General features: G+C 45.8%; 1 protein-coding gene across 3 annotated transcripts in view; it reads left to right on the top strand.

The window, feature by feature from the left end:
• PPP2R5D (protein phosphatase 2 regulatory subunit B'delta) overlaps nt 1-18,918 on the top strand; it is a 54,102-nt gene that overhangs the window by 23,560 nt on the left and 11,624 nt on the right. For all 3 annotated transcript variants that reach the window (XM_035111123.2, XM_035111122.2, XM_035111121.2), the window contains exons 4-12: nt 1,828-2,027; nt 3,151-3,261; nt 5,812-5,904; nt 7,585-7,715; nt 8,337-8,396; nt 9,985-10,093; nt 11,181-11,234; nt 17,255-17,425; nt 18,550-18,677. In XM_035111123.2, the coding sequence (XP_034967014.2) occupies nt 1,828-2,027; nt 3,151-3,261; nt 5,812-5,904; nt 7,585-7,715; nt 8,337-8,396; nt 9,985-10,093; nt 11,181-11,234; nt 17,255-17,425; nt 18,550-18,677 (1,057 nt within the window). The remainder of the gene's footprint in view (nt 1-1,827; nt 2,028-3,150; nt 3,262-5,811; nt 5,905-7,584; nt 7,716-8,336; nt 8,397-9,984; nt 10,094-11,180; nt 11,235-17,254; nt 17,426-18,549; nt 18,678-18,918) is intronic.

The following is an 18,918-nucleotide window of genomic DNA, read 5'->3' as shown; positions in this document are numbered from 1 at the left end:
GTAGGTCATTGTCGTTGTAAGACCATATTACAGGATTGGGAGGGGCTGGGGTTGAGAGAGAGAGAGAGGGTTGCTTGAGGTCCCCCAGTGGTTCATTGCAAAGGTGCATTGAAAACTTGGACCTGCTGCTCATTCTTTCACGTACTCCAGTCTCTCTCAGTGAGCATGCACAGAGCAGAAGGACCATAAAGGTTTGCAAAGAGAGGCAAGAGAAAGCAGGCAAAAGGATGCCAATGTATCCTAGTTTGTTTTTTTTTTTTTTAAATATATTTTTATTAATTTTCCAATTAAAACCAATTATATCACATTCATTATTTCAAATTATATACATATATATATCAATCAAACCGAATGTTATGCCAAATCGTCTAAAGAATTTTTTATTTGGGTTCCCATGCTTCAAGAAATTGGGGATTCCTCGCAACCGTCCACTGCCGTCTTTTTTCTAAAGTTCAAATCGTCCTCCAAGTTCATAATAATCCAGATCTTCCCCTTACAGTCACATAGATGTTTTCCACTTTCAACCGATTGTTTCCCAGCTGCTGAGATAAATATCAAACAAGGTTTCACAAATGTTCTTTCTCCTGTGTGGGTTAATCAGTCCAGCCTCCCCATAAATCTTCTTAGTCTGGAGCTCCCTGTTGCGTCGAAGCAGCGCCATCTTAAAAAGCTCAAATCACTTTCGTTTTCTCTCATAGCCATGAAGATTAACGATCTTTATAAAATTTACAGCTTTTCCAGGCAGAAGACCCAAACATCAAACCATAAACTCTTGGTAAATTAATGGATCTCCTTGCCCTATAGCTGAACTTAGCTTCAGGTCGCTGCTCCAATTCAAAGTGCGTCACAGCTCATAAATCCTCCGAACGCGTCCAGGACTCCTTCCGTCCGACTAGGGGGGGGGGGCTTTTCTCATCGGCAACTCCACATCTTTAAAAAATATGCTCAGTAACAACAGATTATAAAGTTCAACTCACACAGTCTTTTGCTTCTCTTTCACTCCAAACAAGCCAGGACATCGCGTCTGGGAAGGTACGAAGTAACTCATATGAAGAAAAATAAAAAAAAAACTCAATTCCCTTATCGCTCCGTCCCCATCAATCCTTCTTCCAGATGATATACAGCCTTTGACTCCTCTCCCTCAGCAGCATAAATTTCTCAGCAGTAAACAGCGCTTCTTCCCCTCCTTCTGAAGTATGTCCATAGATTTAAGCCTAATTATCTTCTTTAACCATGGAAATCCCCGCCATGCAGATTAGCGTCCGGGAGTCCTGGCCCTCGTAAGTGCTTTTCAGCCCAAGCTCCCCCCACTCCATAAACAGTCGGAGTGGGTCTGGGGGCATCGCGGGCCAGCGGCCCCTCTCCGTAACCCCCGGAGAGGGTAGGGGGTTGCCATTTACTCCCCTAGCAACCGCCAAATTCCTTACGAAGGTCAGAGGGATGGAAAACAGGTCCGCCATTCCTGCCGGCGGAAACCGGAACCCCGAGGATACCAATGTATCCTAGTTTGATGTCACACAAAGCTCGATTAAGCTATGGGAGTCGCTTCCACAGGATTAGACAAATTAATGGAGGGCAAAGCTATCAGCGACTACTAGCCACAATGACACTTGTTCCATCTCCACTGTTGAAGCCAGCGTGCCTCAGAATGCCGGTTTCTAGCAATCACCAATGAGGGCACTGCTTTTGCATTTGGGTTCCGCTTGTGGATGCTGGAGTAGGCGGGCCTTTTGCCAGCTGCCAGGCTCTTCCTAGGTCCTTGGGTTCAGCTGATGAGCTGCAGTGGAAGAAGAGGACTCCCCTTTTTTGCCCTCTCTCTCTCCTCAGATGCACCTCCTCACGAACGGGAAGAGCTCTTCATACAGAAGCTGCGACAATGCTGCGTCCTCTTCGACTTTGTTTCTGACCCGCTCAGCGACTTGAAGTTCAAAGAGGTGAAGCGAGCGGGCCTCAACGAGATGGTGGAATACATCACACACAACCGGGATGTTGTCACAGAGGCCATTTATCCCGAAGCTGTTATCATGGTAAGGCCGAGCTTATGACTGGGTGGTGCTTCAGGCGGCGGCAATCCTTCAACACTCCAAAGTCAAGAAATGCGTGTTCTGTACTTCCAGGCTGAAAGGGGTGTGTGTTTTGACCTTTAAAGCCCTATGCGGCTTAGGACCCTCGTACCTACGGGACCGCCTCTCCTGGTATGCCCCGCGGAGGACCTTAAGGTCCACAGATAAACAACATTTTGGAGATACCGAGCCATAAGGTGGTTAGATTGGTCTCAACTAGGGCCAGGGCCTTTTCAGTACTGACCCCGACTTGGTGGAACGCTCTCTCACAGGAGACCAGGGCCCTGCGGGATTTGACATCTATCCGCAGGGCCTGCAAGACGGAGCTGTTCCGCCTGGCCTTTGGGCTCACCCCTATGTTTTCTTTCCTTATGGTTTTGATTTGGGCTACTTTAAAATGAGGCTGCATTTAATTTTTTTAATTTTAAACTGTATTTAAACCCATATTTTAATTAATTGTTTTTCTTTCTTTTACGTCTTATTGTAATTTTACTGGTGTCAGCCGCCCTGAGCCCAGTTTTGACTGGGGAGGGCAGGGTATAAATAATTTTTTTATATTATTATTATTATTATTAGAGTGTGAGAGGTTGTGGGTTCCCAAATGTGCACGGGATACAGAGTGGGATTCTGTACAAAGCTCATCATTTCGATGGGTGTTATACAAAATGTGTTGGGTGCGTGGCCCTCCTAATAGAGCAGCACTGCGTTAAACTTGTGATCATCATCTGAGGCCCTTCTTCTTCGTGTGCCACCTCCATGAGAGGCCCTGAAGGTGGCAACATGTGAACAGGCCTTTTCTGCTGTGGCTCCTTGTTTGTGGAATGCTCTCCCCAAGGAGGCTCGCCTGGCGCCTTCACTACATATCTTTAGGTGCCCGGCGAAAACATTTCTCTTCTCCCAGACCTTTGGCTAAGTAAACAATCTTAGGACCGTTTAAACTTTGTGTGTGTGTGTGTGGGTATTGTTTTGTTTGTTAACTATGTTATATATTGTTGTGCTTTTTAATATTGTAAATACATTAATAAACAACAACAGCAATAACTTCTCAACTTTGCCAAACTTCTCAACTTCCTTATTGTGTCTTCAGTTTTCAGTAAATCTCTTCCGTACGCTTCCCCCGTCATCCAATCCTACGGGAGCAGAATTTGACCCTGAGGAAGATGAACCTACGCTAGAAGCTGCTTGGCCACACCTCCAGGTAATTCTATATAAAATTTGGTAGCACCCGGATGCTGTAATTGTCATCTGAGGCCCTTCCTCTTGCGCTACCCTCCATGGGAGGTCAGAGCATGGCAACACGAGAAACGGCCTTTTCAGTGGTGGCTCCCCTCTTGCGGAATGCTCTTCCCAGGGAGGCACACCTGGCACCATCATAATTTACCTTGAGGTGCTAGAAAATTTTTTTCCCCCTTCTGCCCAGGCCTTTGACTTGTAATTATATACGGCCTCCGTGAGTGGGTGGATTGCTTTAGTCCTGTCTTTCAAAAATGTGAGCGAGTTTTAGATTTTTCAATTTTGTTTTTATGCTTGTTTTAATGGATGTGTCGCTTACTTCTTATTGTGGATCTGCTTGAGTTCCACTTGTAAAAAGGGGGGGAAAGTGACTAATAAGTTTAATAAATAATCATAATGAAAATCTTGCTTTCCATACTTGCTTTCCATACTGGTGGAACTCGAAGCTTCTAGCAAAGTTCCTAGTCGGTTTCCTAGGCAGGACAGATTACATCCACTCACCTCTGCCCTCAGCACAGTTGCTGCATCATCATTTACACCCTGCCCTACTTTGTCTCTTTCTTGGGTCGATGGAGAACCAGCGACTAGCTTATATGTGAAATGAGCAGCTCCCTGGTATAAGCTCCTAGGATCTGAAAGAGGGAGCAGGAGAGAGCATGCTGATTTTTTCCCCCCAGACAGAAGTTCCAAGTGGTTTTCCTCCACCAGCCATTGCTGTTTAAACGTTTTGTGGCTAGGAGGTGGGGCCCATGGAGGTTACTGCCTCTGAGATGTTCTGGCCACCTTGGCTTTTGCTAGGGAGAAGCGCTGGAGCTCAGTGCTGGAGCAATGCTTTGCATGCAAAAGGTCCCGGGTTGAATCCCCAGCAGCTGCAAATAAGTCTGTGGAAGATACTCGCCTGAAACGCTGGAGAGCAGCTGCCAGTTGGTGCTGGGCTCAATGGACCAAGGTTTAGCATAAGGCAACTTCTTAAGCTCCTACGCAGTATGTTGATGAGACTTGAATTATAGAGTTGGAAGGGACCACGAGGGTCATTTAGTCCATCCCCCCCTGCAATTTTGCCCAAGGTGGGTCTTGAACCCACAACCCTGAGATTAATAAGAGTCTCATCTTCTACCAACTGAGCTATCCCAGGAGCACATTTGCTTCCAAATAAACCTGCATGGGGTCCACTGTTGGTCCCTTTGTATTGCTGTGGAAGGGCTTCTCCAACCAGCGTAATAATGTAGGTCTTTAATCACTGAATTAGGCTCCTGCTGAGATGAATTGCCTGCATTTCTGCAGTCTTCTTTCTCAGAGGTCCTGTGACATGACTGTTCTCCCGCTGGCGGGGGAAATAAAGATGAAAGCTTCCTCTAGAGACATCATTTTGGCTCCTCTTTCCTGTGCCAACCTGCTCTCACATCTCTCTGATATTACATATTTCCTTTCTTTTTCTTTAGCTTTCGCAAGTCAGGGAGGATCTTTCCCCATTCTGTGTCTGCCGTTCTGTCATCTCCTTTATCATTTAGAAGGACTGCCATGCTGTTGTTGTTGTTTAGTCGTTTAGTCGTGTCCGACTCTTCGTGACCCCATGGACCGTAGCACGCCAAGCACTTCTGTCTTGCACTGCCTCCCGCAGTTTGGTCAGACTCATGTTGGTGGCTTCGAGAACACTGTCCAGCCATCTCGTCCTCTGTCGTCCCCTTCTCCTAGTGCCCTCAATCTTTCCCAACATCAGGGTCTTTTCCAAGGATTCTTCTCTTCTCATGAGGTGGCCAAAGTATTGGAGCCTCAGCTTCACGATCTGTCCTTCCAGGGAGCACTCAGGGCTGATTTCCTTAAGAATGGATAGGTTTGATCTTCTAGCAGTCCATGGGACTCTCAAGAGTCTCCTCCAGCACCATAATTCAAAAGCATCAATTCTTCGGCGATCAGCCTTCTTTATGGTCCAGCTCTCACTTCCATACATCACTACTGGCATTCATGGATCAATGCCTTGTCGTGGCGAAGAGGCTTGAATAACTCAGAGAAGCTATGAGCTATGCCATGCAGGGCCACCCAAGATGGACAGGTCATAGTGGAGAGTTTTGACAAACGTGATCCACCTGGAGAAGGAACTGGCAAGACACTCCAGTATCCCTGCCAAGAAAACTCCATGGACAAAGACAACTGCCATGCTAAAGCCATTCAATTAAAAAAAACTCCATGGACAAAGACAACTGCCATGCTAAAGCCATTCAATTAAAAAAAAAATTCCTCTTTCCATTCTGGAAATTATTTTCAGTTTCTCATACAATCTATTAACTGGCAGGCATGAGGCCACACCCAAACCCAATGGATAATCTGTTCAATTTTTATTGTTGTCAGTGGGCTTTAATTGTTCTTCAAATAGGTTTGACCATTTTTTTTGTCGTTTAACTGTCCGACGGGGCACAACTTCTGTATCCCTGTGTTTGCAGCAGGTACGCAATGGCAATAACCAGTCTTGTACTTAAAAATAACACTTTTCCTGTTATTTCCTCTCCCTTCCTAGCTGGTTTATGAATTCTTTTTGAGGTTCCTGGAGTCCCCAGACTTCCAACCAAACATAGCCAAGAAATATATTGACCAGAAGTTTGTATTGTCAGTAAGTAGCTGCAGCCTCCTCCTAACTTGGCATTTATTTTAAAGCATTTCTAAACTGCTTAATATCAATCAATAAGCTTTATTTGCATAGCTGACAGCCATAGCAACAGAATACACGCAATATACAGTTAAAAACAACATGGATAAAAGGATCAGTCATATGGCTATGATTATCGTTTAAAAGATAGCCCTTAGTCTCATTGCACCATCAATGAATTTGGCAATGTGTTGTTCTCAGGTGATTTTGATCTGATAGAAGATCAAACTGCTTAATATTTAAAAATGGCATGGGGGCCGGTCAAGACAGGATAGAGAAGAGGTGGGGCCGACAGATGTCCCTGGAGAGGGATCCAGTTGGCTGGGCAATCTCCCCCCAGGTTGGGGGAACCCATATTAGAAGCAAAACAGCGTAACAAAAACAGAACATTGGTAATGGCAGGACCTAGTCTCATGGGTCAGAGGGGAAAATGGAACAAAGAGATATGGTTGGTACCCAGTTCACTCGTTCCGTTACCACAAGGATTTATGTTTGTGCAGTGGAACTTACCTCCCCTGCGCACGCACGCACACCCTGTGCCCTCCCCCAGAAATCTGCTCTGGAGGGTTGAGGGGGAGAAGCCCCTAGACCAGATTTAGTGGGTGGGGTACACTGGAAGGAGGAGAGAGAATCCTTGCACTGATGGAACACTGACTTTAATTCTATGTTGATTTCCATCTTCAGGCCGCCATCTTGATTCAAAATGGCCTCCAATTGTATCCAAAAAAACAAATCCCTGCAGGCTAATTTCATCAACTGTCACACCAAATTTGGTTATGATACCCTTGGAGGTGTCTAAATGCATAGTGAACAAATACTTGATTGAGGGATGTATATATGTGTATCTATGTATGTACGTACACACACACACACACACACACACACACGTTATATTATATGATTGCCTCTTGCTATATTACAGGCACCCCCAAACTTTGGCCCTCCAGATGTTTTGGACTACAATTCCCATCTTCCCCGACCACTGGTCCTGTTAGCTAGGGATCATGGGAGTTGTAGGCCAAAACATCTGGAGGGCCGTAGTTTGGGGATGCCTGCTATATTACCTATGTATTAACAGATGCTCTTCTCCATATTCCACCATTTCATGAGGTGCCGTATATGGCAATACAGGAGAGAGCCTTCTCTGTAGTGGTGTCTCTGTCTTAAGTCATACTGTACTTGGGATAGACCTATTGAAATGAGGAAGCATGACTTAACGCCCATTTGTTTCAGCGGAGTTACTCTCTGAGTATGAATTTTATCTCCTTTGAGTCTACGGGCAGAGAATTATTATGGCTTCACGGGTCGGATCCTTATCAGGATCTGCCACGTCTGCAAAATTTGGTAGTTTGGGGCAGAGCAATCAGCTGCATCACAAATGACATTAGGGCATTTAGTGCTTTGAAATCCCAAAGTCAAGACTTCAAAGCACTAGCAGGCAGCAAAAGAAGCCCCCCCCCCGCCTTTTGTTCCAGCAGCTATTTCACTGGAAACAGTTGCTGAAATGAAGGGGAAAGCATGGACGAAGCACCAGTGCCCCTCCTTTGCGCCAGCAGAAGTTGTGTGTGTGTGTGTGTGTGTGGGGAGAATCTGTTAGTGCTGGATCCGAGTGCACAAGAGATTGATTAAATCCTCCATCCTCAGCTGCTGGACCTGTTTGACAGTGAAGATCCCAGAGAGCGGGACTTTCTGAAGACTATTTTGCATAGGATTTATGGGAAATTCTTGGGCCTCCGAGCATATATAAGGCGGCAGATCAACAACATATTTTACAGGTAAATCCCGGTTACTGTCAATATTTAATCTATTGTGAATGTTTGTGTGTGGATTCAATCCTAACTCGAGCAGTTGCACCGCATTTCCTTGGAGATCCATTTAGTCCTCTTAACTCCAACAATGATTAGATAAATAGATGGAAGACCTATGAGTGACCGAGAACAGGAGCAGGGAACCTGCAAGCCTCCAGATGTTGTCAGATAGCCCTTCCCAGCATCCTCAATCATGGCTGGGAAGTTTCTGATTCACGAGGCTGCAGGGAAGATTAGGTGTTACGGTACCTGATGGAAGGATCAGGGCAAGCATCTCAGGGCCCATTGCAAGGCCTCTCCTTCCCTATAGCTCCTATTTGCTGCACCCTGTTTGCGCCATGCCCTCCCCCAGTCGTTGGAATTCCTTTCCCAGAAACACCCAGGCCTATTTGCCTTCCCCACTTTAGAAAGCAGAACACAGCGACGAAATCTACGCAGATGTGCTGCTTATGGCTATAGATTTCCTGCTCCCCCCCAGGGACAGAATGTGGAGCATTTTTATTTTGGGGGTGGAGAGTTCTTACCAAGCCTCTGTCCTCATGACGCCAGCCTGTATTTTCTGCTTGACACTTGCTTCTCTCTACTCAGGTTTATCTATGAGACAGAACACCATAACGGAATTGCAGAACTGCTAGAGATTTTAGGGAGGTAAGGGGTACACCTTTCTCTATATTATTCCCTCCCTGTTCTGTAGGGGGCTCCTTGGCAGGAACAACAACAACAACAACAACAACAACAACAACAACAACAACAACAACATTATTTATATGCCACTCATCTAATGGGGTTAACCAGCCACTCTGGGTAGCTCCCAACAAAATATTAAAAACAAAATAAAACATCAGCCATTAAAAACTTGCCTATGCATGGCCACCTTCGGATGTTTTCTAAAAGTCATAAGGTTATTTATCTCCTTGGCATCTGATGGGAGGGTGTTACACAGGGTAGAAGGGATGTGGGTGGCGCTGTGGTCTAAACCACTGAGCTTCTTGGGCTTGCTGATTGGAAGGTTCATCCCCGTGACCAGGTGAGCTCCCGTTGCTCTGTCTCAGCTCCTGCCAACATAGCATTTTGAAAGCACACAGTGCAAGCAGATAAATAGGTACTGCTGCAGCAGGAAGGTAAACAGCATTTTCATGCGCTCTGGCTTCTGTCGCAGTGTTCCGTTGCACCAGAAGGCGTTTAGGCATGCTGGCCACATGACCCGGAAATCTGTCTGTGGACGAATGCCAGCTCCCTTGGCCTGAAAAGTGAGATGAGCACAGCAACCCCATAGTCGCCTTTGATTGGACTTAACCGTCCAGGGGTCCTTTACCTTTTACCACAGGGCAGGGGCCACTACTTAGAAGGCCCTCTGCCTGGTTCCCTATAACTTCACTTCTCGCAGTGGGGGAACTGCCAGAAGGCCCTCGGAGGTGGACCTCAGTGTCTGGGCTGGATGGTGTGGGTAAAGACACTCCTTCAGGTATACAGGGCCGAGAATGTTTAGGGCTTTAAAGGTCAGCACCAACACTTTGAATTGTGCTTGGAAATGTGCTAGAAGCCAATATGGATCCTTTTGGACCGGTGTTATATGGTCCCGGCAGCCGCTCCCAGTCACTAGTCTAGCTGCAGCATTCTGGATTAGCTGTAGATTCCGAGTCACCTTCGAAGGTAGCCCCACGTAGAGAATGTTGCAATAGTCCAAGTGGGAGATAACCAGAGCATGCACCACTCTGGCGAGACAGTGCACAGCAGGTAGGGTCTCAGTCGGCATACCAGATGGGGCTAGTAGACGGTCACCTTGGACACAGAATTAACCTATGCTTCTATGGACAGCTGTCAGTCCAAAATGAACCCGCAGGCTGCTCACCTGGTCTTTTAATGGCACAGTTACCCTATTCAGGACCAGGGAGTCCCCCACACCTGCCTGTCCCCCAGAAACAGTACTTCTGTCTTACCCAGGATTCAACCTCAATAGGTGATTGCTAGCTGGGCCATCAAGTGACATTTATACACACACACACACACACACACACACACACACACTTCTGCTTAGAGTCTTTCAAGAAAGTCAAGAAAGCATGATATGAACCCTGCAGCTGGGTCCCTGGGAGCATTGCAGATGTTTCCTGCAGGATATCCTGACAGTGAGGCACAGCAGCAAGGCGGGGGGCTGGGAACTGCTCTGTGCACATACAAACATGCACAGACGGTGCGACTCTGAGATGTTTACTATTCTCTCCCTTCTCCTCAGTATAATCAATGGATTTGCTTTGCCCCTGAAGGAAGAGCACAAGATGTTCCTCATCCGGGTCTTGCTGCCGTTGCACAAAGTGAAATCTCTGAGCGTCTACCACCCCCAGGTAAGAAGCACGTTCAGTCAATGTGCGTTGCGCTCGCCGTAAAATGACAGGCAGGTTTAAGACCCTAAGAGGTGCCCTGCTGGATGCCGTAAAAGGCCCATCTAGTCCAGCATCCTATAGCATAATTTCCAATAGCAGCACTCCCTCTACGTGGGTTCCCCAGCAGCTGGTATTGAGAGATTTTCTGTCTCTGAACCTGGAGTTGGCATACAGACATATCAATCATACTGATAAACATGTCAGTTTGTAGTATTTTAATATAAATTTATTTTAAAACACAATCGTATCCGGCCTTTCTTCCATCACGGAACCCACAGCGGCACGTACCTGTGGTCTTCCGTCCAGTTAGTGACCAAACACAGGTCTGCTTAGCTTCTGCAAGGTGGTGGACAAAAGTCATGGAACCTCTTGCCCGCAGGGCATCTCCCCCCCCCCCCCGCAATCACACTCATCTCTCCCATGCACCTGACATCAGGTGTGGGGCAGCTGAGGACACAGCTACAGAGGAATAACTGGGAGCTTAAAGTGAGCTCCTGGTCATTCCTTTGCATGCGGGGGCTCCCTGAGAGCGAGGCCTCTGAATGAGTGCCTGCGTTCCAGATTTCATCTCTGCATACTGATACCAAAGGGGCTCATTGTCAATGGTCTTCCAAGGTGGCTGACCCACTTTCAGCTGGCAGGGTGGGGTTTAGGGGGTCTGGCTGGATCCAGTTCCCCATTCCTGCCCCAAACCATACTCTTAATCTCTAAGGAGGGCTCTAATCCCCTCCTAAAGCTGTTTGAGGCACCTATTTTCAGTCGACATACAAACACGGAAGTGGTGTGACCTGACGACCTTCTCTTGGCACAGAAATAAATCTCACCAAGTTCTAGGGAACCGAACCCTCGTGGAATTGCGCACAGGCTTGCAGCATTGGACTTGCAGGCTTGGATGCAGCTGGCTGCCAGCTGGCTGTCGCTGACTTGCATCTGCACCTTCTCATCGAAAGGCTGGTTATAAATACTTTCGGATAACACACAAGTTCTGCCTGCCTCTGCCGTTTCCATAGTGCCTGAAGTTCTGACTGTACTGTGCTCTTCCCTGCAGTTGGCATACTGTGTGGTGCAGTTCTTGGAGAAAGATAGCAGCCTGACCGAACCGGTAAGTGCTCCCTCTGGGTGGGGTTGCCTTGGAAGAATATTTGGAAACTTCGTATGGAGACTTCCTCCTCCTCCTCCTCCTCCTGCTGCTGTTAGGCCCTGTCTACACTGTATGTTTAAAGCAGTACCATACCACTTTAAGGGACACAGGTGGCGCTGTGGTCTAAACCACTGAGCCTCTTGGGCTTGCCGATCAGAAGGTCAGCGGTTCGAATCCCCACGACGGGCGACCTCCCGTTGCTCTGTCCCAGCTCCTGCCAACCTAGCAGTTCGAAAGCATGCAAAAAAGTGCAAGTAGATTAATAATAATAATAATAATAATAATAATAATAATAATAATAATTCATTATTTATACCCCGCCCGTCTGGCTGGGTTTCCCCAGCCACTCTGGGCAGCTTCCAACAGAAAAATATAACACAGTAATCTATTAAACATTAAAAGCCTCCCTGAACAGGGCTGCCTTCAGATGTCTTCTAAAAGTCTGGTAGTTGTTTTCCTCTTTGACATCTGTTGGGAGGGCATTCCACAGGGCAGGCGCCACCACCTAGAAGGCCCTCTGCCCAGTTCCCTGCAACTTGGCATCTCGCAACGAGGGAACTGCCAGAAGGCCCTCGGTGCTGGACCTCAGTGTCCGGGCAGAATGATGGAGGTGGAGACGCTCCTTCAGGTATACTGGACCGAGGCCATTTAGGGCTTTAAAGGTCAGCACCAACACTTTGAATTGTGCTTGGAAACGTACTGGGAGCCAATGTAGATATTTCAAGACCGGTGTTATGTGGTCTCGGCGGCCGTTCCCAGTCACCAGTCTAGCTGCCGCATTCTGGATTAGTTGTAGTTTCCGAGTCACCTTCAAAGGTAGCCCCTCCAGCTGGAAGGTAAATGACATGTCCATGCGCTGCTATGGTTTTGGTGTTCCATTGCGGCAGAAGCCGCTTAGACATCCTGGCCACATGACCCGGAAAAACTGCGGACAAACACTGGCTCCCTCGGCCTGTAAAGCGAGATGAGCGACACAACCCCAGAGTCGTCTGCAGCTGGACTTAACTGTCCTTTACCTCCCCCCCCCCGACTTTAAGCAGTCATGGCTTCTTCCCCCAAAGAATCCTGGGAACTATAGTTTGTTAAGGGTGCTGAGAGACGTTAGGAGACAGGAATCTCTGGCAGGGGTGGGGAGGGAGCTTCTGAGACCGTGGGTTAATTTGGACACATCAAAAAAAGCGATTCAGTTAAACGCGTTGTAAATGTCATACTGGAAAATGCCGTTTGCAAAAGGCAGGACTCCACAGTACAAACGCTCTATCTTTACGAATATAGCCGAGTCCCACATCTGCATCATACAATTAAGAGTGCTGAGAGTTCTTAGATGACCTCTCGTCCCCTCACAGCACTAGAATTCCGTGCCAAGAGGGATTGATTGTTAAACCACTCCTCAGATTGTAGCTTTGTAAGGGGAATAGGGGTCAACCTATTAGCTCTCAGCACCTGTAACCAAATCATCACCATCACTTTTAATTTGTGTACCGTCTTTTTATGTTACAATACTCAAGGCGGTTTACAAGATGAAGAAACACAAGAATGTACACCTTATAACAATCTAATGCAATACAAAAATGTGATAATAAAACATATTGTGAGGGACAGGGGATATCGCAAAGTCCCTCCCCTCCTGAGTTCCAGCCCATCCCCGAGCGCAGGGGAAAGCAGGGAGAGTTCCGACTCAAGTGGGGAAGCAGGAAGTGGTGTCCGAGGCTCAGGCAGGGTAGCGGAGCCATCGTCCCAGGTGGGACAGGAAGAGGGAAGCAAGGGGGGCAGACCCATTCCCCCAACTCCGGAATTGCGCAGAAAACGTAGGGGGAAGAGGCTGGGTCTCCCCAAGTTGTTATGCTGGAGAAAAACGCGCCAAACGCCATTCGGAGGTTCTGACTCAAGCGGATAAGATGTGTCTCTGTAAATAGTACTGCCTTTAGCACTGTAAATACGCAGCACCAATAAAAAGATAAAATGCAGAGCCGTGTGGAGTCGTTACTCTGAAGTAGCCCACCCAGGCCACTGTGACACATATCTTTAAAAATAAGCAACCTACATCAAATAAAGTAACGTTCAACAATCATTAGAATAGTATAGAATAATATTAAACATCAGCAATATAAAAATTAAACAAAAATCCACTCCTTAACAATTACAGTAAATAACTTCTAAGCTGCAATCAATAAAACAATAACAAGATTCTTTAGGGGGAAGCCATAACTAATGACATGATATTGCTTTAAATGCATGTTGCACATGTGGCCTTTGGAGATTTCTGTTTACTAATAGCAGACTCATTCTCTGAGTGCCTTTCCTTACCTAGCCCAAAGGAGACCACGCTTGCACAAAAGAGAATTGTCAGCAGGCTTGGGGGAAACCCAGCCTTTGCTTGAGCACAGACTTTAATGGGAGAGGGAAAATAAAGGGGGTGAGGGGGAGGTAGGTGTGACGGAATGGAGTAGCCTAGAGAAGGGAGAGCTTGCTGGCTGGCACTTTGAACGGCAGCACTTTGCATTATATTGCAGATCTTGTTGGTGCCCTTGATGCTGCTCGCTCTTTGGGGTTGGGGTGTTGTTTGGGGGTGTTTTTTTTGTGTGGCAGGGGTTATTTGCTATTGGTCTTTTGTATCTTCATTTTAGATCCTTGTGATTTGCATGGAAATCGTTCAGTTCGGTTGTGCGTCTTTTAATATTTTACAGTATTTACTGTTTATGAATACTTTTTGTTATGTGTTTTTTGCCCGCTGTATGTAAGCTGCCTTGAGCATGGTTTAAACTGGAAAAACGGCATATATATAAGATTATACATATATGTATGCAGTTAGTTTCTAAGCCCATTTCAAAGTGCGGGTGATGGATCTTTTAAACCAGTGCTCCTCAACCTTGGGCCTCCAGATGTTTTGAGACTACAATTCCCATCATCCCTGACCACTGGTCCTGCTAGCTAGGGATCATGGGAGTTGTAGGCCAAAAACATCTGGAGGCCCAAGGTTGAGGACCACTGTTTTAAACCATAAATGGGCTCAGGGTACAATATCTGAGGAGGCATTCTTTTATTCTGGAGGGTTGTGAATACTGTTTAGTGATGTGATTTTTTTAAATTTTGTTTTTGGTTATTTTTTGAGAGTGCTGGGTGATTTTTTTTTGTAATCATGATTCACTGCTTTCGCGTTACTGGTTTTTATTTTGTTGTTTGTATGGTTGTAAATACTCTGAGGGCTGTTCATGTGGCAGATAAGAAAGCCCAGTGTGTGCATTCTGTATATAAGGAGTTAAGTTGGTTTTTCAAAGTTCAAACCGCTCCTGCACTGTTGACCTATTGTACTGTGGAGTTTTTTTGAGTGTGGCAAAACAATGCAAGCTTATCTCACCATCAGCACGAATGGCTTAAAAGTAGTTTGCCCTGTGAACATAAAAAGTATAGGCAACTTGACTTAACACTGAACAGAGGTGAATTGGTGTGGTGTCAATGGGGGTTGGAGACATGTTACTATTTCTGCAGCGGGCATCCCGGTCACCAGCATCCTAGAGCCATCAATCAGCATGAAAGGGGAGCTTTTTAGCTACTAAGAAGAAGCCTTTTCACCTTTTTTTTTGCTGGCGGGAGCCAATCAGAGTGAAGAGAACGAGAGTCAGCCGCTGAAAACTGACTCCTAGGGTCGCTCTGGAGAAGGTGCTTTGGGAAGAACGCCGAAGAGGATCTTGTTCTTTGTGCTCCGAAAGCTAAGCATTTGGGAGCGCTGAAAACACAAGGCGCTTCTGTTTCGAAAGAATGGCGTGCAAGTTCTGCAAAGTACAATAGAACTTTAAGAAGAACACGGCTAAAGTCACTCCGAAAGAAGGGCACATTTTCCAGCTGAAAAGCAGCACATGGAGATCTGCATTGATTGTTGCAGTGCTAACTATTACTATTGTATAGTTACACCATATAAGGCTGCAGAAACTTAGATGAGCATGTGGCTGTGACTCTCATGTAGGGACCCTTCAGAAAAAATGTGTGGGGCTCATTCCTCATACTTCTCATTTGAATTGTGAAAGATCCAATGCGCTTCTATTAGAATTACTGTACCACTGATTTTGATATGCGGACACAAATCAGGAAAGCTAGAACAGGCAAGCTACACTTCGACCGCTCTTCTTTTTGCCCTGCCTGGCAATGCACTTCCCAAAAGCCCTTTGGATCCTTGTGACTTAGGACATGCTGCCATCCTTCCCGAAACTGCATTGTTGCCTTAGGTGATCTATGGTTTGAACTTTGATCGCACTGACGCCCTGGGAAAAATCAGGCTGGGCCACTGCAGAGTATTTTTGGCACGTTCTTTGAAAGCATAGAAGCTTAGGTAAAAAGATACTTCAGTTAGCGCTGCTGAGAAGTGTAATAATGAGTGCAGCAGAGTGTCTTTAGATTACTTGATTTCTCTGTTGTTCCAGGTTCTATGAAACTGAATTGGTGTTAAGTCATAAGTAGAGCGACTGAAAGTGGGTTGGGGGAGGATCACGTTTGCATAACACAGACCTTGTTTGAAGTTGCAGTGATAAATGTGTGACTGACTTCACATTATTACGTTTGCTTCACACACTATTCTGCAGAAATATTAATTTCTGGGCCAGATTAAAAATTAAGGCAGGTTGTTTTCTGCTGCTCCAGAGAAGCGGACACGGAGCAACGGATTCAAACTACAAGAAAGAAAATTCCACCTAAACATTAGGAAGAACTTCCTGACAGTAAGAGCTGTTCGGCAGTGGAATTTGCTGCCAAGGAGTGTGGTGGAGTCTCCTTCTTTGGAGGTCTTTAAGCAGAGGCTTGACAGCCATCTGTCAGGAATGCTTTGATGGTGTTTCCTGCTTGGCAGGGGGTTGGACTGGATGGCCCTTGTGGTCTCTTCCAACTCTATGATTCTATGATTCTATGATTCTTCCAAGCAGCCAAGAGGATGACTGCAAGATAAGCATTCATAGACAAGCACTAAGGGTGTAAACCAGTTGCAGAATGTTTAGGTCAGGCATCCCCAAACTGTGGCCCTCCAGATGTTTTGGCCTACAACCTCCATGATCCCTAGCTAACAGGACCAACGGTCAGGGATGATGGGAATTGTAGTCCAAAACATCTGGAGGGCCGAAGGTTGGGGATGCCTGGTTTAGGTGAACGACCACCTGCCTTTTAACTGATTCATTATTTAATCAATTTCTGAAACCTATAGGTTTCTAAAACCTTAATACAAGCTGCATTTTTTGAGATACTTTAAGAAAAGCGTGCAAACTTTCATGAGAAGGTCATATGGAATGTTTGCCATTTCCTGTGACAAACACACACCAGAAGCAAAGCATTCTTTAAACAAAACAAAGTATACCCCAAGTTCTTGCTGGTTAAATTAATCTTACTAGGATTTCTGGTTAAGTTTCGCTCCTTGATGAAAAATAGCCTTTTCATTTATAAACAACTAAAACCATAGTTGATTCATGAAACGTAATTGAAGCTTACAGGGCTGAACAGCACAGAAGCAGCTAGAGATTTCTAGCTTTGCATTGAAACCAGCACACCTCCTTATGAAATGCTCCCCTTCTTGTGGATTCCTCATGGAATGCAGTGTAAGATGCAGGATATGCTCAGATGCAACACTAAACAATGGTTTGGCATTATACAGATAGGCAGATAATAAGCCTCAGGCTTGTGCCCTCCTCTCTCTTCCCCTTCTTCCCCTTGTGTGTGATGATTAATAACTTTCAACAGAAATAAAAAAATTCTCAAAAATCTGTATGTGCAATAATTATGTCACATTAAGTAAATTGACACTGTATCTTGTGCCTTTTGACTAATTAAGCACAAGCTTAGAGGATAAAGGCCCTGGGGGGTAAGTTGCTATCTTTTGGCCTCAGGATTTCACTATTGGCAATTTTTCTTCTTCCAGACTTAAAATTCTTGTTGCTATCAGCAACAAATGTTCCTGCTTGTTTCTCTAACGCTCATAGAATCTCGTTTCTTCATCTGTTCAGGTGATTATGGGCTTGCTGAAGTTTTGGCCAAAAACACACAGTCCCAAGGAGGTGATGTTCCTGAATGAGCTGGAAGAAATATTAGACGTCATTGAACCCTCGGAGTTTGTGAAGGTTATGGAACCCCTGTTCCGGCAACTGGCGAAGTGTGTCTCCAGCCCACACTTCCAGGTAGGTTCGAAACTCAGGATGCTGGCAGCAGCTTTAATCTCTGTTCAAATGCAGACTGAAACGCTGAAATTTTGAAGCATGCCTTTAAGGCCTTATGCGGCTTAGGACCCTCGTACCTACGGGACCCCCTCTCCCAGTATGCCCCTCAGAGGACATTAAGGTCCACAAATAATAACATACTGGAGATCCCGAGTCACAAGGTGGTTAGGCTGGCCTCGACCAGGACCAGGGCCTTCTCAGTACTGGCCCCGACCTGGTGGAACGCTCTGTCTCAGGAGGCTAGGGCCCTGCAGGATTTGTCATCTTTTCATAGGGCCTGCAAGACAGAGCTGTTCAGCTTAGCCTTTGGACTGACGCAGTCTCACACCGGGGGGTTACCCCCCCCCCTAAGGTTTTATCTTATAATGGTTTTATCTTACTTGTAGATTTTTAATTTTAAAATGGAATTTTAACATTGTATTAATCTGCATTTTAATTGAATTGTTTCTTTTATACCTGCGTTGATTTTTTTTTTTTTGTTAGCCGCCCTGAGTCTTGACTGGGAAGGGCGGGGTATAAATAAAATTATTATTATTATTATTAGATGAGCAATTATTCAATGAAAGTTTTTATAGCTAGCGCAATTGGAAAGTACACCTTCCTCATCAGTGTAGTGACCCACTTCAGATGATCTCACTGTGTTTACTGTTAGGAAGTCCCCCCCCCCCCAAAAAAAAAATTTAGCTGAAATTATTTCCATACATTCTAGTCCTGCTCTCTTGAGCAACAGATAATGAAGTTGATGCTCCCTCTATGTGGCAGCCCTTCAGATATTGGAAGGCCGTTATTATGCCTTGCCTTAATCTCCTCTCAATCCTGCTAAACACGCCCAACTTTTTCAGCTATCCTTCGTTGGGCTGATCGCCCTCAACTGAACGTGCTCTGGTTTGTCAATGTCCTCCTTAAAATGTGGTGTCCAGAACAGGCCACTGTACTCCAGATGTGGCTTGCACAGCAGGCAATAGAATGAATTTGTTTCTGCTTGTGATAAGGGCACTAGGTTTCTGTTAATTCACCTTCATATTGCATTACCTGCAATAAGATCTCCCTTGTTTCAGAAGTTATATTTTGCTTTATTTATACAGGTGGCCGAGAGGGCGTTGTACTATTGGAACAATGAGTACATCATGAGCTTGATCAGTGACAATGCAGCCAAAATTCTCCCCATCATGTTCCCGGCGCTCTACAAGAATTCCAAAAGTCATTGGAACAAGTAAGTCATTTCTGTGTGTGTTGGGCATGAGTGGAAGTACAACTGATAGAGCTCCGCCTTGCTCTTCCACCATGGCCTATTGGTGCCACTCATGCAAAGTTTGGCACAGGGAGAAAGAAAAGGGCTCTGATGATGACGATTGCTAGCAATATGCTGGGGGCGCATGGAATAGGTTGCCTCCCCTTGAGTTTGTTCTTTTTATCAGAACATTTATAACTAGGAGTTTTATGTGGTTTGTCCA

Source organism: Zootoca vivipara, chromosome 3 (assembly GCF_963506605.1).
Source record: "Zootoca vivipara chromosome 3, rZooViv1.1, whole genome shotgun sequence".
In the NCBI taxonomy this organism is placed as follows: domain Eukaryota; kingdom Metazoa; phylum Chordata; class Lepidosauria; order Squamata; family Lacertidae; genus Zootoca; species Zootoca vivipara.
The sequence above is the reverse complement of the archived record's forward strand: the minus strand, read 5'-3'. Positions and strand labels throughout refer to the sequence as shown.